This window comes from Cuculus canorus, chromosome 4 (assembly GCF_017976375.1).
Source record: "Cuculus canorus isolate bCucCan1 chromosome 4, bCucCan1.pri, whole genome shotgun sequence".
Lineage (NCBI taxonomy): Eukaryota > Metazoa > Chordata > Aves > Cuculiformes > Cuculidae > Cuculus > Cuculus canorus.
Window position 1 is genome coordinate 45,166,985 of NC_071404.1, and position 25,427 is coordinate 45,192,411.

Here is a 25,427-nt window from a genome sequence, read left to right on the forward strand (position 1 = left end):
AGTATTATTTAGTTAGTACTTTGCAATGTTATGTGAGTGACAAAGGACTCTGAAAATCCTTCAAATGATGGGAAGGACTCTTAAAACTTCTGTGTTCAGTTTCTACTGATTGGGTAGAGTGAAACCTAAGCCCGGATAAATCAACAAACTCCTAAAGATGCTGCAGCATGCAAATTAATTTGGTTTTCTTTTTCTGTGGCAAAAATTCATGGTTAATCAGAGGGGTTTTTGACTAATTCTTTTTTTGGAGATTTCGTTTTGCGTTAAATTTGTATTTCAGGTCTAAAGAGAAATTCTTTTTGAGTGTCTTAAATGAGACATTAAAGATTACCACAAATACATAAATGGGAGACACAATTAAAGAAAGCCCTACAAAAAGTACAATACCGAGGTTGCCTATTGTCCATGATACTACAATGAGATGAGGAAAAAACCAACCCTTTGAAGCAGAAAAATCTATTGACTAATCAGATCATATAATCTTGTTTTCCTGTGACCATATCTCATTCTGTCACATGGACGTCATAAAAAAAAATAAAAAAATAAAATCTCTGTATGAGAAGACTAGTAGCAGAGAGACAGGGTTAGAAATTAATCTGGTAAAACTGCGGGCCTGCACAGAAGTCCATGGAGGTGTGTTCTTGACCTACACAACCTGAGATGTCAGTGTGGATTTTATGAGACTCTAAAAGAGGAAGGGATGTTTTGAATCAAATTTGTTGTCATTCTTCAAAAGAAAGGATATGTTTATATGACGGTAAATTTTGTGTTCTGAATGACTATTCTTTTCCCTCTGGCCAAAATTTCAATGTAATTTCTCGTGGAGTTTATACCATTTACTATGTATTTTTCTGTGATATTGGCCTTACAGTGTCTTAGGCTGAAAAGAATCAGAAATCGTTTCATTGTCTATTTATAGAACACAGTAATTTTCTTGGACAGAACTTTTATTTTAGCAAATTTATTTCATATTTGATTAACATTTAACCTCACTGATTTTGGATGTTTATTTTATATCCCACCCTATCTCAGTGTGGCAAAAGATATAAAAAACCATATAATTATGGTACAGAATCACAGAATGGTTGGGGTTGGAATGGACCTCTGGAGATCTAGTCTAATCCCTGCTAAAGCAGGATCACAGCAGGTTGCACAGGAATGCGTCCAACTGGGTTCTGAGTATCTCCAGAGAAGGAAACTCTCCAGCTGAGTAGCCTGTTCCAGTGCCTTGTTGCCTTCACAGCAAAGAAGTTTTTCCCCGTATTAACATGGAACTTCCTGTGTTCCACTTTGTACCAACTGCCCCTGTCCTGTTGGTGGGCACTGTTGAGAAGAGTCTGGCCCCATCCTCTTGACACTTGCACCTTTAGATATTTATAAGCATTAAAGAGAAGGTCCTCTCTATTTTCTCTATTCCAGACTAAACAGACCACGCTTGCTCAGCCTCTCCTTCTAAGCGAGATGCTCCAGTCTCCCAGCCATCTTCACAGCCCTTCAGTGGACTCTCTCCAGTAGTTCCTTGTCTTTCTTGAACTTGAGAGCCCAATTACCACACCTCAAATATCATACTTTGTTGGTTTTTTTTTTTTTTTCTATTCAACAACTTGAGTAGAATTTCCTCCTGAAAATTTCAGGAGTGTACAACAAATAACATAACTGATTCTGGGTATGGACCATTCGCAGAAGTCTGAAAATGATATTTTTGAAAGCTGGTATTGAGAGGAAATCAAAACAAGTGAGGTGAAGAAGAGCTTGGGAAAACTGGTCTCCTTTTAGTCACCAATAGCATTATGTACAAGTTAGATCGTTCCAGAAATCTGTTTCAAGCAGAAATGAGTGCCATAAAGAAGAGATCTAGTACTGCAGCTGTCAAGAAAAAGCAGGCAGCCTTTTCTTTTCCTTTCTCCATGTTATGTCTTTGATCACCCATTAACCCTCTCTTTCCACATGAAAGCAGACAGTAGGATGATTCAGCGCAAACAATGCTTAACCTCTTTAAGTGTCCTAAAAAGTGCAAAAGTTTGGAAAACGTAAGAATTATATTTCAGCTACATGACACAATTTATTTCCTTTAATTTATGTAATTTACTAAAGGTTTTTATTAGGTTTCCATTTAGTAATAAATATTTGTATTTTCAGGGACTTTTTTATTATTTGGGAACTTTGTTAGTGTGTCTCATAGCATTTTCATCAGAAGTTTATGTATATATTTTTATTTAATTTGAAAATGATTATTACTTTTACATGGTCTTTCATTTCCTTTCATGTTCCACAACAAATCTTGCATATATAACTTTCAGTGTTGTGCACTCTATTTTCAAAATGTCTACAGGAGAAGGTAAAGACAGAAAGAAAAGGTTTTGTCTTGTCTTGAACAATTTCAAAAGTCTCCTTGAATATCCTGACTCTGGGAATGGTCTGGCTGGTGCCTGTGGGATCTTAAGTAATATTATGTCTGTTTGGGAACAAGCTGAAAGAACTGTACTTTCCAGCTGATAAGAAAATAGAAAAAAATATGTAAACATCCAGGAAAGATAGTAATGTGGAAAATCCAATCTGCATTAATGATGCAAGGAAGCACAGCGTAGATGGGGAAGGTGGACTGGGGTGAATTGCCAGCCTTGTGGATTACCACAGCAGTTACCTTTGGTGTTACTTTTGTCATTCAACTTAGCTTAATAGACATTGAAGTTTACACCTGCTGATAAGCACGGAACACATTACTAATGAAAAAACTTTCAACGATTACATTTTAACATTGTAGTCCCGAGTATATTCCAGGAATCCTCATAACGAGGGTGTATCTTTAATAGCAAAACACAGATAAATATCAAAACGCAAGATTTAAAAAAAAATAATTGATGTCCTCTATTGCATTTTGACATTAGAGTTTGAAAGACGTTTCAGATTGTAAATTTTTTACTTAAAATGGCTACCATTATACTAACTGGTAAACATTTTTTCAAGTAGTATTTGAGCTTTATGGTTGTTTTTTTCATTAATTCACTCAAGAAAGACTGAATTAGGTCTAATCAAAGCAATGACATAGAAATTAATAAATGAATAATACTGCCATTCAGTAGCAACTATAAATATTAGTCTAAAGTACATTAGTCTCTACTTGTACCAACTTTCCTCTAACTGATTTTCAAAGACATTCTCTCTTCCTTCTCAAAATCTCGCTTCTTTATGGTTCTTTACAAATGAACATGGAACAAGCTGGTTAGTCTTTATCAGTCAGTATTAATACATTAAAGCATTCGATACGTTATTTTGTACGTTGGGGTGTGAATCTGAACATTTATTATGCAACAGAGTTAGCAGTAATGTCAGGTTTCTAAGCCTTTCCAACTGCCTTTCCAGTTTCCCAAATGTCAGACTGCCTTGAATCAAAACAAGTGTTTTCTAGCCCAGGAACCTGCAGCTGATAGTGGTCATAAATGGATGGCAGGAAGCACCAGGGGGAGGTTAGAGAGATGTGATTCTTTACTCCTGTACTCTCCCTTGCCGGCTGTTTTCTGCAGAAAATGTGGGTTCCCTAAGCCTGTGTGCTTTGTCCATTTAGTAACATGCAATAGATATTCCTTTTGAATAATTGTCCATGTACCCTTTAAACCCAGGTAACTTTCATGCCTTCACAAAATCCTTTGCTAAAATCAGATTGTATAGCCACCTCATAGAAAAGAAACTTCAAACAACTCCTTTACTTGAGAGGTATGTGTATGTATGTATATAAAAACATGTCATACTCAAGCTGATTCCATGTAATTGGAGCTGGTGAAGGTGACTTCAACATAAACATTGATGTCCAAATGTTCCTTTAGTGTTTCAAAATTATTCTGTAGTCCTGGTTCAAATTTATTTGTTCAATCTTACTTATCATATCTATTCTGTAGTTTGCAGTGTCTCATTTTTGTGTGGGTTTTTTTTTTTTTGTTTAATCCTTTACTAAATGTTATAGAAGCTACTTTTTACTTAATATGGTTGGATAATGAAAACCAAAACCACCATCACCCCCCCAAAAAATCACAAACCAAACAAAAAAAAAGACCAAGTAAAAAACAGCATCATCTTCCTGTTCTCCCAGGTCCCTTTAGGTCTGCTGGGGTTCCCGAGTTGGTTTCTTTTTGGCTAGTGTTATTTTTTTGTTTAAGTATTACATAAATATCTAGTTGACTGTCTTTATTCCAGTTTCCAGAATTGACAGGTAATTCACCGACTTTTGATAAAGCACAGTCATGGTTTCTTTATAAATTCCAAAGCAGTGTTCTATTCTCAAACTAATCCCATGTTTAGCTGGCACAGTTGTAAAGTTTTTATGCATTCAGATACTGAGATGTGTCTGACATGCTTGCTGGTGAAAAAAAAAGCAAGCAAATAAGGGAAAATGGCCAAATGCAAAATCATTTTTCACTTGCTTTTTACTTTTCAAATGCCTTTTTGCCTTGGAATTCTTGTCTTTTACTCAAAGTAAATTCTGTCATGGATCTCTTCTTGTTTGCACTCTGTCAATATATATAACTTCAAATTCTGTATTTACTTTTTTTAATTGCCTTTCTGCTTAAAAAGATCATAGACACCTTTCATGTAGAATAAAACCCATGTGATTAGGTGCCTAAAGTAGCGGTAGATCTTTTGATGCAACATAAATGTAGAGTTAAGGTTCATAAGAGTGTTTTGAAACTGTTTGCTGGTATAAAACACTTCAAAGTACAGCCCAGCGTTTCACCAAATATCAGAGATTAGGTGGTCAAGTCAACAGTACAAAGAAAAATGAAAACTGTTACAGGTTTTTTCAATAATGCTCCAAATTGTTATTAAAAAAAAAAAAAAAGAAAAAAAAGTTACTTTGTGCAAAGCTCACTGTAGGGATGCAAAGCACAAGAGCAGGTCTTTGAGCAGGTGTCAATCCCATAGCAGACTTACTGCTCCGCCATAGCAAACCAAACTCTCTGGTTATATACTGCAGAGAAGTGCTATATTCCTACATAATTTAAAGCCTAAGAAAACCTTTGAAGAGATGTCATGACAGAAGAAAATCAAAGTGAAACGAGTTGTTACTTTTGTAAGCTACTAGCACATATCTTTATGCAGTTAAGGATTTATTGATATGTTTTATTAGAATTAAGGCTGAACAGAAGAAGATAAATTAACAGCTAACATTTGTATGTAACAGTGCTAGTAAATAGTGAGGGGATTTTGCAGATTTTCATTTAGATAGTAGTTACACTTACAAGGAACATTAGAGATTATTTACTGAGGCTGTGGTTGCCTTTGTTTTAAATAGGCAGCCTTTATGTTCTGTTGTTTATTGCCTCCATTTCTATGAACTGTATAGTATCTCATACTAGTGCATCTATTATTTTCAAAAACTGCCTTGGGAAGGTGCTTCTTTAGACTGGAAAAGAGACTTGCCATGCTGTTAAAAAAGGAAAAAAAAATCATATTTCCATGATAAGGTTTGATATTTCATTACCTGAAACTGCCTACACATTAAAGGGGAAGTTGGAAAATCAATAAACTAAAAGCTGCCCAAGTGTGAATAGTACAAACTTTTCTCTGCAAGCTCTTTAAAAAAATGTTAATTGTAAACTTAAAAACAATTATGCGAGCCTAAGTAACATCATTAAGCAAAGCTATAATTCAGAAGGCTTATGCTATACAAATGTGCTGGTGGAAAATTTATAGATATGGGCTGGTCTAAATTTCATGGTTAATACATGGAAGACTGACAAAATGCTGAGGTGATTTCATCTGAAACAAGAGGAAAAAAACTTTTAACAGCACAATTTTAAGAAAATAATTTCCTTCCATTCTTAGTTTTTCTTTAAATCTAATTCCCTAGTAAAGTACGAGATTATACATACTTATAAAAGACTCTACACTGTCGTCTCTTTAATTAAATACTTAGAAAAAGTAATCTTCTAATCAAGGAATTAGAGAATCCCCAAAGAGAACCAGGTAAAAACATGTTTTGCACAGGGCAAAGCATGTAAACTTTTCACTATGGATATTTTATACCCAGCTCTGACTTTGTCATGTATAGTGTTTTGTCTCCACTAACAGTCTGTCAGAGGCCATGGCTTCCTGCTGAAAGGCATTTGTACCTTTCACTGATTTTTTGCTCCTGCAGGCAAAGGATGGCAGCTCTTTTCAGTTTTCTGCCATGTATTGAGATCTAGAGGAGAAAGAGAAAATAATAGCCAGGTTTCCTGAGGAGGATAACTGGCAGTATTTACAGTGCCAAACTATCATTCAATATCACATTATTGAAATTGCAATAATAGATAATGTTATACTTTAAAATGCGTAGGCTTTTGAAATCTTCAGATATTTTGATCCTAGTTGTTCATCGTACAGACATTGACTGGAGACAGATTTTTAAACAATCAATTTCCATTGGCTTCAACAGGGAATATTAGGCATGGGAGTCTGAAAAACAACTACATCATAAAAAACAATGGTCATATTATCCGAGTTTAAATAGATTATTGGTTTTTAAAAATATATTGATAAATTAATTGACAAATAATTGTTTCTCTATATGCATTTATTATGCTGAGAATAATGTTCTGCCTATTGAGATCTTATTTCGCGTTTGCTACATATTCCTGTAATTTCGTAATTAAGAGGATTATACACCATGGACCAGTTTCAGCAATGAAATAAAGATTGCCTAGAAGATTTTAACCGATGGTAATTGGATTAAAAACAGTTTCAGTGCTATCATTCTCAGGTCACAATCAGTGTTTATCTCAAAAAAATAGTTTAATTTTCTGTGGCAGAAGTGGAATAGTGGGAGAAGAGAGGAGAAGGGAGGAGAAGGGAACAGAAGTATGATAATACCATCTTCTTGGCAATGGGGTATCTTAAATATACAACTGTTTACAAAAACAGAAAATACTTTTCTCCAAATACTAGATTGATTCTTCCTTTGGCAAAGCATGACAGTCATCATAGTAAATTTACCCAACTTGTTTGACATTGCTTCCTAAGCGTAAGTTATGCAGTACATCTCAATTACATTTCACTTTTTAACATTTTCAAGGTATCGAGAAACTTCTGAATGGGTTTCTATTCTTATTTAAACAAAGAGATCATCTCATGGGGCTTCCCTGTACAGGGTGAGTGGAAGAAATCCCACCAAAAGTAGCCACACAGATCTCATCCGTGGGTGCTCTTGACCAGTGTTTCCTTGCAAAGTTCCTTTTTTTAATTCCCTTCTTTTTTCTCCTCTTCTGCAGCAGATTGTAATATCTACCTCTCATACCTAGGGGAAAAAGAAAAAAATCCCATACTCAGATATATACTCACTGATCAATGCTTGTAAATAATGCATTTAAAAATAATATTAACTTATCTTATTTGGCTAATTTATGAAACAGTGCTTTGTCAAGCATTCAAATGAGCATTGTCAATCATATGGTTTTGAAGCACAATTTCTGTCTTGATCGAAGGATAAACTTGCGGTTAACCAGTATCTTTCAGTCTAGTAAGGTAGTGCACCACATAACTTTGTGTGATCTTGGGTTCAACAGAATGAAAACATTGTCTGCAGTTCACAGAAAATAATATTTTTATGGGCTGAAATATTCAGGTGGAACCGATGCCTCATACTTTGGCTCTTTATGTAAACTGATAATAAAACCTCACATCTAACCACTTCCTAGGTTGCAATGAATAGCAGCCTGTGAAACCACATTTAATTAAAGCTTAGAATACCAGTTTTTGATGTCTGTGTTCTGTAATTAGTTCCATGTATTCTACAGTAAATCATCAGAAACATCCAGTATTCCTGAATCAACAAATGGGGAAAAATAAGAGATTGAGGGAGAAAATATTGTAAGTATAAATACGAGCAGAAAATATATTTCAGTGTGTAATTATTCATAAAGCCTTTTATAAAAAGGTACATGTGAGGAATAGATTGAACAATGCCTCTATAGAAGGCTTTATAACTCTTCCAAAAAATTGTCCTTTTGAAATAAGAAAAATCCCCCTCACCTTTAAACGTAATAATGTATTGGGTTTGTGTGGCAAAAATTTTGATAGCAGGTGGGCTACAGGGTTGGCTTCTGTGAGAAGGTGCTAGAAGGTGGGAGGGAGGTGTTTTTAGGATTTGATTTTTATTTCTCATTAGCGTAGTCTGATTTGGTTGGTGATAAATGAAACAAATTTCCCCAAGTCAAGTCTGGTTTGGCCGTGACGGTAACTGATGAGTAATCTCTCCCTGTCCTAATCTCTACCCACGAGGTTTTTGTTGTATTTTGTCTCCCCTGTCCGGCTGAGGAGAGAGAGCGATAGAGCAACTTTGGTGGTCACCTGGTGTCCAGCCAGGGTCAACGCACCAAAACTACTAAGGTAGAACAGTAGTTGGTAAACTGTTAAGATTAGTGCAGTGTTAACTGTGTGTCACTTACTTTCTTGTGCAAATAAGTGTTTTGACATTGTAGCTTCATAGCACGGTGAATGTGCAAGAATAGAGAAGTACTGTGAAAGGAGTTGCAGCTGTGCAAGTGCAGAGGGAGATCCCTTTAAGTCAGTGTGATAGAACTAGTGGTTTAGGCTGCAGGATTTGGGCAATAATAAAAGCATGAATAGATTTGTATAAAACATTACAAGGAAGATTAATGTACTGGTTAAGAACATAAGTTATGATGTTTTTTCCATCATTCCTGTTACAGAAAGTGCCACTTTTACTCATATGATGTTTGCAAGACCTAGTTAATATAATGAAATAAATACATATATCTCAAAAGACTTGATCTAGTCGACCAGATTAGTTAATTTGGCCACATCTGTGGACAGTGACAGTGTAGAAGCTGTAGCTGTTTCAGGCTTCATGGAAGTCAATTAGTTTACTGGCAGTCTTCCGGAGGGTGAGATTTGCTCTACAACATGCTGGATTTATTAATACTGTGGGTTTATTATTTGGCAGATTTAATCTTTCTTTTATTTTTTTCTTTTTACATGTGTCAAGGGAAGGACTGAGAGGGAACTGCATATGCAAAGGAATAAATATATTTATTCATTATAATAAAAGTAATCAGACTATTTCAAAGTTTTGTACATTTTTTTTAAATAACTCCAAGATTCAGTCAGAGGCAGTTACTTTATATTGGTGCCTTAAAATGAAACCTAATCTATTTTAATGGATTTGTTCATGCTGTAAGCAGCACAGAATTTCATGAGAGCCTGCTACAAATAGAATGAACTAGTCTGCTTTCAAACCATCTTTGGAGAATCCAGTTTGAATAGCAGCCATATAGATTGACAAAGTGGAGCATGGCAGAAATGCAACTCCTTTTATTTTATAGCTGATGCTGAAACCATCTTCCTAAATACATACTATTTTTAGGCTTCAAAGAAATTGTAAATAATATTGCCAAAGGAACTTCTGCCACTCCCAAGGAAGTGACTTTTATTAAAAACCTGTGATTCCCTACATTTCTTCAAGAGTAAGTATCTAAATTAAAATCCAAAATTGGAGTGATTTCATTAATTTTCATATTCTCATGTGAGTTAACGTCTTGTGAGTTGATAAGCAATAAAAAAACCCCAAATCATACTTTTACCAAATATTCCATATTTAGGCATACAGGCATGTGGTTATTGATTTTTATTACACCATTGATAGAATAAATCAAAAGAGTTAAAATGTACAAATGGAGAAATAGTCACTGAGAAAGAAGAGTTTGGGGTACAGCTAGTGAATAGTGTAGATTTGAAAATTATTTAAAATTGTTTTGATTTTAGAATTCAGCATTTCCCTTAGCATTATTTTACAAGTTTTCTAGAAACAGTGAGGTTGCCAGGTAGGCGCTGTGTAATGCAGTCACAGAAATGCAGGGATGGAAGGGAATTCAGTGGGACATTTTCCAAGCCGTTCTCCTGCTCTAAGCAGGGAGCAGATAGACCAAACTCATTCTTGTTAAATATTTGAACTGTTCCTGAAGTTCAGGCATGAAGTTTTCAGAGATTTCCCCAATCATGTGTTGCACTGCTTTACATAGTATAAACTTTTTTCTAATATGTAACATAAATCTTTCCTGTCATTGATGGACTAGGGAACAGCTGATCATCTGATTGTCTATTACTTGTTTGTTATCACATCTCCTGTCAACCTAGTCTTGTCGAGATTAAAGAAACTTGTATCACTCAATCTTTTATCATAGTTTATGTTTTCTTTTTCTTCTTGCTCGTTCATCTGAATATCCTCTTTCTCTCTGCCTATGTATTGCAAGTGTTGGAGATAAATCTGAACACTGTATTGCAGCTGAGACCTCTCTGGCATATCAGTAGTTTGGCTTTATGCTGCTGTTCTGAATATATCTGAATGAGATTTGTCTTTTTCGTGACAAGGTTTCATCGTCTCCTGTTCATGTTTTGGTCACTGTAACACTGTTCTACTTCAGGACATCTGTACTTGTGATTTTGCATTTATATTTTCAGTGTTTTCCTCCTAGATGGATGGGTGTTAAAATGTTTTCCTTAGATTTCTCTTATTAAGCTCACTTTCCCAATTAATTTTACCTTTTAGTTGTGTGATCGGATATACTATACTTGTGTGCATAATGTATTTGGACGTATAATGAGGTAACATGAGATGGGAATTAAGAAATATAGATAGTGGAAATCATGTAGATAGAAGAGATGCAGCTGAATATTAAGACTTTATCAGGACAACATTATGGTTAGCAGCATAGAACTGTAAAAGCTACCTCACAAATTATAAATCTGGCTTGTTCAAACAGCATAAGAATCTTTATCTGAGCAATGTGGCCTTTGTCTCTACAATGCTTTTTGGGTTGGGACGTGTATGCTACATATAAAGCAAAATTAAATGTGACAAATGAATACCACAAAATATTTTTCTTCACAAATCCTAAAATATGGTAAATGTCTAATATGTTTGATGACACTAAGAACTAATACTTGAGGACAGAGCTGAGGTTCTTTCCTTGCAAAGTAATGTTTTGTTCAAGGACTTTCTGCCTTCAAGGCAGGACAAGCTCTGATTTGCAACGTCTGCTGTACAGGAATGTTGGGTGTGTTCCTTTTATAGTGATATGAAATGAACAGAAACCTGTTGTGGAATGCAATTTAACATGTATACTGAAGGATCAAATTAAAATTGCATGTACCGTAGAAGTAATTTTCATTGTCCTTGCCAAACACACTTTCCAGTTGTAATAAACAGTCATCCCTAGTGTTTAATGTTTGATGAACCTCCTGTGAACCTACCAGGATAAGTAAACATTTTTGTAACAACAGCTACCCACCTCTAATACCTAGAGGGAACTTAAAGAGCAGTTCATTGCCTGACTGACAACACTTGCTGCTGTTCCATTTGGTTGTGCTTTTTATAAGTATTCACATATATTGAGTAAAATAAGTAATTTTTAAAAATTCTGCAAACATGGTGTCCTTTAATAATGGCTGACCCCATCCCCTGTCACAGAAGAATATACAAACTCTTTTTTATATTGCAAACAGCTGCGCTCGTGTCAACTGTTTATTCCTTATAAGCTACTGTCTGTCAAGTAAGAACTAGAGAATTGTGTACAGAACAAAAAAATCCTTCTGTAAATCATAAATGCAAATGTGTTTCCTGTATGAATTTTTCATATGTCTATAAATACAGTGATTAATTATCATTGTAACCCTATTAACAATAAGATTTGAGCAAACATTCATTGTACTATAGGGTCTCACTGCAGTCTGGTTGTGGGAATCTCTTGCATGTACTCATTTGTGCTCTGAGGCTCTTACATTACTGCTTGTACAATTACAGAGAGATTCTTTTTGGTAATCTAATCATTTTAGATGGTAATTTAGATTGTTCTGTTGCAAATCGTTCCTATTCCACATTTCCGCCTGCAATAGGTGTGTGTACAGGAGGACTTGTGTAGTATCAAAGCTTCAGTGAAAGAAGTTAATCTGTGGTGGGATTCCTTTGGCCCTCCCTTTCTACTAAAGTTCAGCTAAGTCTTGGACGCAGAGCGCTCTCTACACTAAATGTGACTTTTGATCTGAACTGTAAAAAGGAATTGTATAGAAAGTTTTTTTTTTTATAGAAAGCCATGTAGCAGTGAAATAATGAAGAGGTAGTTTTAGAAGAGGGTCAGTAGAGTTCTACTTTAGCTCCTCAGTGAGAGCAGTACAAGGAGAAAACAGCAAGTAATCAGTACAGAGTCCTTCCCTGGAAGCAGGTATGAGACTGCAGGTGGCTTTTAATAGTGAGAGATGATAGGTAAGCAGAAGATAAACTTTAAACATCCTTAAATACTATGATGTCTATTTTGTATAATAAGGAAGAGTTGATAGGAAGGTGCTAAGGTAGGGAGGACAGTTACTATTTAGGAAAATACTTTGTATGTGTTAACCTACTGTCCTGAACAGATGTTTGTCAAGACAAAAGACTGATGATGATGTCCGCTACAAGTGATTCAACCCAACTTTCAGCATATGCTTATAAAAAATGTACATTCCCTCACATATTCAATGCATTGAAAGGATCCATTGCAGCTGTTAATTTGTTTCGGACAGTTCTGTGCATATAAAAAAGTGTTATCAGGCTTGGAGATGATAACAACGTTTCTTCGACACTGTTTCTTATGCTTGCTTTAGTGCCACGCAGTTGAGTAAAACGCATATTGAAGGACTTATTTGAAACACAGATTTTATGAGACTGGGGTGAAACCATACTTGAGTAATTATTTTGAGACTCCATTTTGCCAATACACAGTCTATTTTCAGCTGTTTTCAGCAGGTACTTGGTCTGTAGAAACATACACTTCATACTTCTAGAATTGTGAATATAAATTATATTACTTATAATGTGAATTAGACTAAATATCTTTATTGAAGGTTCAAATAATATAAGAAAGAAAATTATTTGCTGGGTTTTAATTTAAAGTTGCTTTTCTAGTCCTGTTTTCACATGCATGAAGTATATAAGCATCCAGTTACTTTTAAAAATTGCATATGTCTGGTTTGGGAATTTTAAAATGCAAGTTTAAGAAATTAAAAATATTTTGCAGTTTTTACTACACTACAAAAGGTAGATTTACTTTTTCTTATGGCATACCTGTAAATACGTATGGAGTGGGGAGACATTTGTGAATTTTGTTTGAAGTCTCATTTAGAACAGATAGATCTATAAACAAGAAGATAGTGCTCAGTAACAGTTAAGATTTTGGAAGTAGTTATGGTTTGGATATTATTCTGCCAAATATACCGTAACTCAGGAGTTCCAGCCTTAAAATTACTTTCCATATCCACAGTAATCTGGAAGAAAAAAAAAAAAAAAACCAAAAAACTCAACCAACCAAAAAACTCAACCAACCAAAAAACAATGCACCAAAGCCAAAGAAGGCAAATTATTTGAAAACTGTTTGATTTGAATCATCTTCTGCCATGGAGATAGTCTATATCATAGTTTGTTCTATACTACTAGATGCAGTTCAATACAGACTGAGAGTTTGCTTTTAAATACTCACTGTTTGACTCAGAGTGTGTGGACATGTCTTCAGAGTAAGCTGTTTGGACACTGAGTTGCAATATGTCTGAGTCATGCAAAATCTTGCATCTTTTTTGAGTCTTCTGTCTATAATCTTATCATTCAGTACTATAGCCACAAATTCCTAATATGAGTGAAAACAGTAAAAACCCATGGCAAAGGTAGAAAAACATCAAAACTCAATGACTCTTGCAACTAGCAGGCTGAATCTGTAAGTTTTATTGATTCTAGGTTTTGCCGGAATTGTATCTTCATGGTTTGAGACCTCTCCAGTTGCCAGAGGTGCTGGTGCCACAGCTTTCAAGGAAAATTTTTTAATACTTCTTGCATTAATTAACCAAAAGAATAAATCAGTGAATGGAATTTCTTGCCCAAGTGAATACAAGAATCACTGGATCAGTTTGCAGAATAACAAATACTTTCAGTAGAGGAGGCACTGGAGAGAGAAATTTGGTAATTTTGTAGTGTTTCTGAAATCCTGATGAAGTAGTGTTTTGGTACAAAGTGCTGCTTTGGTACAGTTTATCAGATGTACACAAAAAGTAAATAATTCCATGGAACTGCATCAAAGAAAGATAGTTCTCTGTGTGTGCATATACTTCCTACAAAGAGAAAACACTACAATTGTTGTGAAGTATATTGACAATAAGGTTTTCCATACAATGCAGTACTGTGAGCATTAGTTTTCTACTATTTGCTTTTAAAATGAATTAGTGTGAATTATTACCGATACATGTGATCACAGGCAAAAGCAAAATGTATTTTTACATCTATAAGCCTACATATGTGTGTACATATGCACAACTGCATTTATTACAAGACCTAACAAAATCACTAAAGGTATTTGAAAGTGGTTTCCAGAGATTATTGCTATTAATGGCATTCTCTGAGAGTTTATGACCTTGCTCTAGATGTGTGTCATCTTTGCGTTCACAAGAGTGGCTTTCACACTGATGCTGTGTATTTCAAAGGGTGTCAGGGTGCACAGGCTTCAGGCAAGAAGCTGCACCTTGCCAGAAGAAAGCTGATGATTAGTGACATCTTGTGCGGTTTCCTTGCTGCTGATTTCCTAGAGAGCATCTCCCAGTTGTTTCCACAACAATTAGAATTCCAGGCCTTTTCTGTGAACTGCACAGGAACTTTGGGAAAATATTTAAAACTTTTCAAAAAATACATTTTTATCTCAAAACTTTAATCTCAGGAAATGTTAGGCTGCTCCCAGCACTACTTATGTGTGCTTTTGTTCTTTTATTCACACCTGTGACAGAAAGGCATGAACACATTTGCTTTCACTTGTGACCTTTTCTCCTGTTGGCAGTTCCAGAAATGAGAGTAGAAATTATACACAGTTTGGCAAGCAGTCCTCAAAGTGCCATAGCAAAAAAAGCAGATGTAGAACTTGGAAAGACATCTCTGTCTGGCTTTAAGAGTTAAATCCGTGCAAGCACATGCATACTCAGCAAATAAGATCCTCAGTGAGATAAAATGAAAGCCCTATATGCATATGAAGAGAGACTGGACAAGCTTTTGATAAGCGGTCGTAGCACAATATAAGAACAGAAAATTCATGGAGCCTGTGAAAGGTAGAAAGATGAAAGCCCAGTGAGGAAAGAGGAGGCTGTCATCCTGCACTCTGGATCTCATGTAGAGCAGCTGATTAAATTGAGGAAGGCTGGTACCCATACGTGTCTGTCATTTCACTGGCAGATGTCCCTGAAGTGAGGATAGCTGAATGAGGTGCATGTTTACTTCAGTGCCCCTGGAGCTTAATTTACCAGACATACCTACTTGGCAGCTCTGGATCTGCTGTCTCTCTCATATAACCATCCTCACTACTGCAACAGTGGATGGCCCTGTGACGGCCTTCCTGGCTTGCATCTCTGTCACGTGCAGGTAAACATCCTTACCTTATTCCCTGGCTTTGCCAGTCTAAATTATGTATCTGCCTTTGTTCCTTCTTTTTGTTCCTTTGCTGGAGTCATAAGAAGAGGATCCTGGAACTTGATTTCTCTGCTTAGTTGGTTGCATGCAGGCCCTACAGATCATCTCTACTTCTTTCTACAGTGCTACCTGAAGAGGACTAAAATTTTGTGTAGCAGTGGTGTAGGTTCGCATTGCACAGAGATATCTTTACAAGTGACAGGCTTTCACAAATGGATTAGACTATGTGCTGCATAAACGACAGTAAATAAAAATTTATGCATTTCTAGGTATGTCACAATTTCTAGAGGTTTTTCATTTATAACTGCATGTTCCTGTGGGAAAAAGAGAAAGCTGTTGTTAAGCCAAGAAGCTTCTGTATCTTCAGGGCAAACTCAGAAAGAGCTGGATATCTGCTCTCCCTCTCGACTTCTAATGATGCTAATGAGGGATATCTGTGATTATAAAGAAGAAAACAGGCTTTCTTTATTGTGTGTTACAAGAATGTGGGTGTACCATGAGTTTCAAGAGCATGACTCTAAATCTAAGCTGGACTTGGAATGTTCCTGTATAATAATATAAAAGGAGAAGCTGTAAGGATAGTTCATTAGAAGAAACACATTATTTCTTTCAAAATACTGATCATAGTTGGTTTTCCGAGAAGAGCAGGTTCCTCTGAGGTTTTCTTTAAGTGCCTACTAGTTTGATTAAATCATCCTGGCGTTTAATAGTTCCTCTAAACTGTGCCAAGTGATGAATGGATTTTCACTCAGAAACTGTCTGAGAATGTTTTCTTCAAGACAAGAAATGAAAAAAAATGGGGCTTTCTTTTGTGGAGAGAGAATTATTTTAGACATATTGTTCCCTATTTGTAAATGTCCTGTCATGCCAAGTATTTGACTCACTTGTTTTTGTTGTTCCAGTCTTGACTCAGTGATTGAGTTATTAAACCTGAAATTCCTTGCTCCTGGCTGCAGCAAATAACAAAATTACTTTTTGTCTCTCCTTTAACTGGAAGAAGGTAGTGTCAGTGCCTTGACAGTCCTATCCTATGAGACAGGAGGAAGAGAAAGGCTTTACTTAGACCATGATGTTCCTTAAGAGCTGATCTTGAGTAGATTGTAGGTGAGTGCTGTTTTGTTCTGAATTGTTTGTCCTTGGAGCAGGTTCAGTGCAAGGCAAGAACAGATGAATAGCGGCAAAGCAAGAAAGCTTATAACATAGAGTCTCATATCCAAAATTTTACCTTTTATCTGCCTAAAATACTTATAGATTCTCCAGATAAACCAATAATAAGCATCTAATAAATGTTTATTATATTCTCTCACAGGACTTGTGAAATCAAGCAGTTGCCTTCATGCTTATTTTTCAGATTTGATAAGGCTGTGTTACAAACCTCTGTGCTATGAAGTTCCTGGAGCCAGAGTGAATCTAAAAATGTTTGTGTTAGTGGCTGCTATGCTTTTGATTGTGATAGCTTAGCTGTTGAAGGTCTACACTGTAAGATTGAGGTTAAAAAATAGGGGAAAGGAGAAGTATTCTTATTAAGAAAGTTTACTTCTTGTTTATGATACATAGTCATGCTGGCGTAGCAAGGAGATGCTACTGCTGCATGCTCTACACCATGAAGCTGTGGCCTATGTACTATGTTCAGGATCACACAGGAAACATGTCAGAACAAGTAATTAATCACAAGTCTTCGAGTTAGGCTACATAGTAAATCATAGGTTTGAGCTTCAGCTAGGTAATTTCAAGTTCATGTGTTGCAGTTTTTGTCCATGTTTACTGCTTCACTGGTGGTCACCTTCTTATTCTACAAGTAGGTATAAACGTCCCACCCTTTCCCTTTTGAGAAAGAGGCTAGATGGAGCGTCTGATTCCTTTAATAGGGTACAACTAGCATTGTGAGCATCCTAAAAGACATTTTACTCCCTAATTTTCTTCTGGCATACTGTTATTTTGTATATTCTTCAGGACTGGATAATTTTGTGAAGTTAGCCTTTATATTATTCCCTTCCTTTCTTCCAAGCCCATATCTTAGGCTGTTGTCTAAATTTGGTCTATTTGTCAGTCTTTAGTGCTTGCAAACACCTTAAGAGATTTTTATAAGGTATTTGTTTTGATAGAGTGAAGTAGACATACAGAAATACGGTATAAACAGATCAATGAAAATTCTGTTTGATCCAACAGTAATTGTCATTCTTGACTGCTCTGCAGAACAGCAGAAGCCCTATGGTTTCTGCTCTGGTTTTCCTCCTGATTAATTTTATCCAACAGTAAAGATATAGCTGTTTGGTTCTATCTGGGTTTGAAACATCTTTATTCTTATTAAAGTAAATTGAAATTGGTTCCTGGGCATGAAAACAAAAACCATGTAGAGATTTGTTTGCTAGAGGAATCACATTATTCTACAGAACTTTTTGATGTATTTTTTTTAAAATCTGTCTTGATAGAAAATATTCGTGCTCAGGCAATAAAATAAAAAGGTGGTCTTAAACCTAAACCACCATATTAATGGAGGATGTGTTGCTATGGCAGAAAAAATGTTTGCTATGATTAGCATTTCTTGCAGAAACACTTGGAGAACTTCAATTACAAGTAACTGGTCTCAATCAGGAAAGGTATTTCAGATAACTGCTATACCTAAGCAAGTGTCTACTGTCTTTGGGTTATGCCTCCTCAGTCAAATAAAGAGGTGTCTATTACATCAGACTGATTACGTGCTAGCTGACCTGTTACGGAAAACATGATATAGTTCTGTTGAGTAAGTTAGGTGATGCCAGCTATAGAAAAGATGTATGGTTCACAGGTCGCTACTTCATTCTAAGGTCATCTTCTTTGTCTCCATCTATGTTGAGTGGTGAAACAGGTTGAGCTTACTGGTGGTCCTCCTCTGAGGCTTTTGCATCACTCTTCGGTTGGTAAAATTGCATGTCTGAGACCTACTGAGCACTCACATTGGTAGCATTGCACAGAGAGTCACTTTACGACATCAGTTTGTGTCAGACGTGCAGGAGGAGGCAAGAGTCACAGTAGGAATGTCAAGAGAGATGTACATTAAATTCTAGTTACACAGATTTTTATCTGAGATTATTTAGTTAGAAGGAATTACAATAGAAGTGATGGACTTGCTATAAAGTGAGGGAAAGCCCTATTTAATAAATAGAGCATTTCAGCATTTTGAAGTGGCAACAGTGATGTTACATTTCAGAGTTTTGAAGTTTTGTATTTGCTTGTTTTAAAAGGTATGTCCCATCAATGAAGTTGAGTTTTAATTTCTTACATTTAGTCATTTTACTCCTGTTACCTTCCCTAAGAGCAAAACCTTACTGCAGGTGTAAACATTGCCTGTAGAATTAAAAAAAAAAACTTTGAGAAGACAGAATGAAATTTTGAAATGTATAAATTTCCAAGACATAATTTTAGTTAAAGAGTACTGTTTATGACACCCTGTTTGTTCTGTCCAAATGGTTTGAATTATAAAATAAGTAGTACCTAAGCAAGTAAAAAAATGTAGAATATAATTTAAATTACCATTTATACTAAACAATTTATAGAATTGCTATTTCATAAAGATTATTCTGTTATAAGTATAAGTTACAGCAATTTTAGTTTTATTATATCAATTACTTTAATTTTTGGTACATTTTAACTGTCATTTAAATTGACTAAATTAAGAGATTATTGGAAAAAAATCTTCTTAATCTTGAGATTTTAACTACTTTATCCTAAAACATTCATCTTCGAAGTTGTGCAATTTTGCTGTGTGAATTACTTTTTCTTTCAGTTTGCTGTAGGAATGATTAGAAAGTGATGACAACTTTAATTGCGTTACCATTAAGCGCAGTGATTCACCATTTCTTCATAACATTTTAACTCGGGCAAATGCCTTCTCAAGCCAGAATAATATAAATGGATGGGTTAGTTCCTATGTATGTATTGCTAAGCATGCATGTCCTAAGTTTTAAATGCGGAAATAGATTCTATGCAATGGATTTCCATCTGGAATCTATCTATTTCATTGGGAACTAAAAATGCCAGTAACAGTGAGAGTAAATTTGTCAGCTGGAAAAATAAAACAGCTTTTTCTTTTTTTTTTTTTCAGATGCTAGTTCTACTGTTTCGTCCTTATATTTTTATCTATATATTTTTATTTTTATTTTCACCTTAGCAAAACTTAACACCTTCACACCAGGAAATGTGACTGTTCTGGATACACCATTGTGGAGAAAAAAACAAGACAAATTTTGGAATATTTTTCTTTTGCCACTTCAATTGTAGTGTTACAGCACTGTTTTGAAACTTGCCAAGTAGCATGTTTTGATAAGAGCAAATATGTAAATTATAGACTAGAATCTGTTGCTTTATTATCATAACCTAATAGATGGATCAACATATTATTATTTTTAATGTGGCCAGTGGAGAGAAGAGGAAAAGAAATATTTTAACTTTTTAAATGTATGTTCATCCAGAATTGGAAGAAACCACTTCATTCACTTTCTTGGAAATGCTGCTAGATAAGCATGATAAAAATATGGTAAAGTTAATAGTAATACAATGCTACATCTATATTTTGTACTATGTTTGCAATATTTCCAGTTTAAAAAGCAGCATAAATCATTCTAGTGACTGCGTTTCTTGAACATGAAGAGAGAGAGAGACCCTTGAAGCAAAAAAACATGAAGGATATGGTGGTTACTTCCATTTACTGTGCTTTTAACCACACATTTAGCTGAAACCAAAAATAAGTATTTAGAATTGAGAGCTCAGAAAGGAAAATATAATTATTGATATGAAACACAGCTGTAACAGGCATATGTATTTTAGAAAACTGCTGTTTAGTATGTAGTGTTGCAAGATTATATTAAATATTTTTCCTGTGTAAAACTTACATTTCTCATCAATTTCTCTGATCCTTTTTCAAAGGTAAATGAATGCAACTGATTTGATGTTATTGCTGAAATATATTACAGTATGTATACACTTCACCTTGAGAAGTGTACAGAGAGGGCCATGTTGACACTAAGTGGTATGAGTTTTTTTAAATCTATATAAAAATGTACATTAATGAATATAAATAAATAAAAATATGTAATTGTTGTGCAGTACTAACAGACACTGAACACAGAAGGATCAAGCACCTTAGTTCACTTATTCGAGGAACGTTCAGTCTTTCATTCTTAATATTATGCTGTAGTATTATTGTAGGAAAATTCAACAAGGGACCTCAGGAGGTCTGTAGTTTGAACTCCTGTGCAAGGCAGGGTCAGTTCTGAGATCAGACCATTGCTCAGGGCTTTTTCAAGGCAGGTATTGAAAGCCTCCAATGACTGATACTGTGCAGGCCCTCAGGGCAACCTTTTCCAAAACCCAACTGTGCTTACAGTGAATAAATTTTCCATAAAACTTACATGGACCACACTTGAGAGCAGTGATACATGTAGCATTATGCATTGAAGTTTGAGATTTCTTTTCCTTTCCATCCTCTAAATCAGCAGTATGTTCAAATCTTTTCTTACATGGTTCAGATAAATTAGCGTAGTACTGGAGACATAATATCAGTAGTGCTATCTGTCCATATAAAAGCCTGAAGACACTCAGAATGATGCAGCATTAACTTTACGTTTAGGCTTCCCTTCCCACATTATTTTATTCTTTTAAAAATAATTTTTAAAAAGACTGTAGAGTGAGCAAAACCAGAAGTCTCATTTCGCTTGAATTGCCTGTCAATACCCCATATCCATTGAGTTTGTCAGTGAGATTTGTGCTGTGGGAAAGTACACAGACTTTTTTGGTACTCAATTTCAGCATTTAAGTACTTTTGGTATCCTTGGGAACAATTTTTTTTTTTTTTAATTCTTGAGGGAGAAATAATTATAGTCATGCCAGATGTTGTCATTACTCTGTTAATTACTGTTTAACCAGAAACATAATTCTTAGTACTGTATGAAACACAACTGGTGCTTTTTTCATCTATGGATGAGAGCAGGAATATTTGCTGTCTTTGTCAGAGGGTATGTTCATATTTTACACTCAGAGACAAGACAAAGATTGTGTCTAACTGTCGTACAAGAGGCAGCTTGTATAATGTGTGTTTTCTCAGATTTCTAGAGAGTTACACTAATTGCCTGTAATGGGGGTGTATTTTCAAATCATTCTTTGTTCTGTTACTAAAATCGTATCTGTCACTCAGTGAATTTCTTCGAAGAATACGTATAGTGACATGCTATCTTCAAGGCTGGAAATCTAAGTAGTAGGAAAACTGTCTAGTGGAAGTTCGTTTACACTTATCACTGAAGAATACTTAGGCACTTTGACTCTTGTCATTTGTTTTATTGGGTAAATTGTACATTGGAAACAAACTAGCCACTTTCCCAGCTGTATAACATAAGGTACAGCATTTCATCAAAGCAGATCCATTAACCCTCTGACTTGTATCCTTCTCTCGGCTTTGATTGCAGCACCACACAGAAGCACCTAGCCCATCTTTGCTACCCCCATCAGCTTTACCTTTAGATGTATTAAACAATGCTGTTGCTGGATTTAGTACCGTGGAAGAACTTATCCGGTATCTTGAACCAGATCGGTGGCAACTGGATTTAGAAGATTTGTACAGACCAACGTGGCAACTTCTTGGAAAGGCATATATTCACGGGAGGAAATCAAGAGGTAAATTGCCCTTCTATCTGGCCTTGCAGCTTTCTAAGGATGTGTTTTCTGTACAAAGAAAGAATAATTAAGATCATTCTTCACCGTGAATTTTTGTTCTGAAAAAGGAATGTGTTAGAAATACAGCAGAGATCATTGTTGTTAGCTATTCTCACTATTATATTATGGTGAGAAAATGACAACAACTAAACTCAAAACTTAGAGGAATTTAGCAGCATGGAGTAACAAAGGGAAAAATAAAATAGAAGCAGACCAGGCAGTTTGATGTAGGGAACCTGGGAGGTATTTATTTCCACAGATTAGCAAGGTGTCTTGGCTGGGTGACATAATCTAACTTTGTTTCTGTGGAAAAAAAAAACTTTATTTTCTTTTTGGAGTGGGTAATTTCTTACATTTACTGTATCACGTGAGCAATTGGTCTATTTCCTCCAAATTGTTCCAGTCTCTATATCATATGATTTGAGATCAATTAACTAAACATTTCTCTTCCATGATACCTCATGAAATCCCTGTTCGTGTCCAGTTTGGTCATACAGTCGTCAGTTTAATCAGATGTAAAGCAGATCATGTATTTCAAGGCTTGTGGAGCTATTTCTTGTACAGCAAGTCATTTTCTTCAATCTACATTTGACGTTGATGAATTTTCTACCACATACATCAAGATGCTGTCCACTACTTCATGGTTATGGATTGCATGTGGATTGACAGCATACAGACAATATTTCCTTCCTTGCCTACCACAGAGCATGAAAATGAAAATATAGGAGCATAACCAAATAGACTCCTCTGACAAATGTAAACTACATTATAATCTGATCAGCAAGAAAAGAGGGGAAGTAAAACCTTTGATAATTCAAATATAAGTTTTTGACAGCTAATTTTTGGATCAGAGCCTGAGAATCAACCTTTCTGCCCTGCCTCTATTGTTACAGCTATTCACACAGCCACTAAACCAAGAGTCAAAGAGGAGGAAATATCTCTAAAAGCTTTCAGCAATTGACTGTGCCTTTCAGACAGTCATTTAACACTTTCCTAATTGAAGAAATTCAGTATTTTCTGAATGTATGCCATAACCATAGAGTAAGTGGGAGAAAAACAAAATTAACAAAATTTAATTTGTGAAACCTTACATAAACTAACATGCAGGTGTTGGGTAACATCTATATAGACAAAAGCAACTCCCTGCAAGACTTATGTTAGAAATAAACTATCAAAGTAAATCTTTTAAAGACTTCCAGTTAGATGCTGAAAATTTTTCCACTGAATAAACATATCACGGTATTGCCACATTTATCTTTGAGAGACCACCCTCAGACTGCATTACTGAGTGTGTAATGTAATAGCCTGAGGCAGAAAATATGTCCAGTTGAGATGACATATTATTAACTGTTTGGTCTATTCAATAGATAGGGAAAGGAAACCCTTTATTTTTCTTCTATTTTTTTTCTTTTTTTTTTCCTTTTTTTTTAATGTTATTCCTTCTAGTAGTGCACTTGCTGTATTTAAAAACATTTTAAGAAATGTTTGGGAGACGTGCATGCCCTAAAATGTTTGATTTTTTTCAAACTCTCTGATCTATAATTAGATACATTTTATTTTTGCAATACTTCAGTGTAAAAGCTAAATTACTGTCCTGCTTTCATAGACAAGCATCAGTTTACATCTAAATTAAATGAAAATGTAATTAGAAGTGTATGTTACTTTAGATAGAGAAGAATATTGTCCTCTACTCTTACTTAATAATTCATATGAAAAAGACTATATTTAGACAACCTAAATTCCAGAGAACTTCTGTGTCTGATGTTTTCTCTGGATAAAATGCTTCCAAAAGCTTCTAGCCAGGAAAGAAGAAACACCAAGTTCAAGTTCAGAGGCTTTGATGTCTAAATATAGTCCTAAATTCTTTTATAATATTAAACATACTTAAAATATATTTTGCTGTGCAAAAATATGAACTCATTGCTTTCCACAGAAAGGTATGCATAATCATTAGCCCTTGTTCTGAACTCTTATGAAGAAGAAGAAGAGTCACAATCCAACCATAGTCCTTAGTAGATGCTTTTCTTTTATAGTTATGTGGCTTTTTTTCCTCCCCTCATCTGGGGTTTGTAACAGCCAGTAAGAAATTTACACTCCCAGGAACATCTCCAAGGTCCTTAGAAATGGAAAAGATTCTGCTGCTATCAGCATCCAGCTAGAAAAATGTTTTGGGAAAGTGAGTTCCCAGTGATACTGGGTACACATCCAGAAGATGTCAGACGGCTGAATTGCTGATTACGGAACACAGTTACTTTCAAGCTGGTGGAAGAATAGATTACTTTGGTTGTATGTGCCAGTGAAGGCACACTTTTGAAGTAGACTTTGCTGTAGACCTACTTGCGTCTACATTTTTTTCTCCCTTTTTCTCTCCTTATTTTTATTTTAGTGTTTCTCATTCATGTACTACTGCAGTGCCTTCCATTCCTCCTGAGTCAGGGCTAGACAAAAGAACTTTGACTGTTGTGTCAAACATGATATATGAGTGGAAGCCAAGTCGAAGGAATGTTTAAATGTTCACATTATAACAGGTACTGTAACTCAGTGCACTTGGGAAATCCACATAACCTTTTATTGTGGTTAAGTAAACACTTTTAAGGGAGTATTTACATTCTCTCATCTAGCTTCATGCCCACAGTGTGTTAGAATCAATTTTGGACAGACAAATTCTCTTTGAAAAAATAACAGCTTCATTCACACACTTCAAAGAAGTGATTATATAAGCACTAGATAAATTTGCCACAGACCTTTTAATGAAATTGAATTACATAAGGTAGGGCAAGGGTTCATTGTGAGGTATAGTAGCAATATACCTTAGTACATTGTAAAGCATGGAAACCAGACATTTTTCATCTCTTCTGCCTCTTGTAACAAGTAAGGCACAATAAAATCTGTCTGCCAAGAGCTGATTGCATGCTCTTCTACAGAACCTTTGTAAGATTTGGAACTGCATGTTTGAGGTTTTGAGTTAAAATTCATTGCAATTTTGTGACAAAATACGTAATACACTTGCTGCTCATTTTAGTGCATTGGTCTTTCCTCTATATTATAACTACAGCTACTATCAGGAAATGAATGGATTCCTCAGCTGCTGCTAGAAGGCAGGAGGCAATGGAGAAGCACAATGCCATTCAGGCATCTCTCTCACTGGCTGATGGGCTTGCTGGAAGAGGAATCAGTGCTCAATTCTTTTTTCCATTTCTCATGGTGAAATGCTGAGCAGCAACTATGTTAGGCCGCATAAGCTTAGCTTCTTGAAATTCACTCTACCAAGCAGTCT

At 35.4% G+C, this 25,427-nt stretch overlaps 1 protein-coding gene across 1 annotated transcript in view; it reads left to right on the plus strand.

Moving 5' to 3' along the window:
- The window catches only part of PDGFC (platelet derived growth factor C), a 129,117-nt gene that overhangs the window by 99,047 nt on the left and 4,643 nt on the right, over window positions 1–25,427 (plus strand). Inside the window, exon 4 of the mRNA XM_054066006.1 lies at window positions 21,904–22,111. Within this exon, the coding sequence (XP_053921981.1) occupies window positions 21,904–22,111 (208 nt within the window). The remainder of the gene's footprint in view (window positions 1–21,903; window positions 22,112–25,427) is intronic.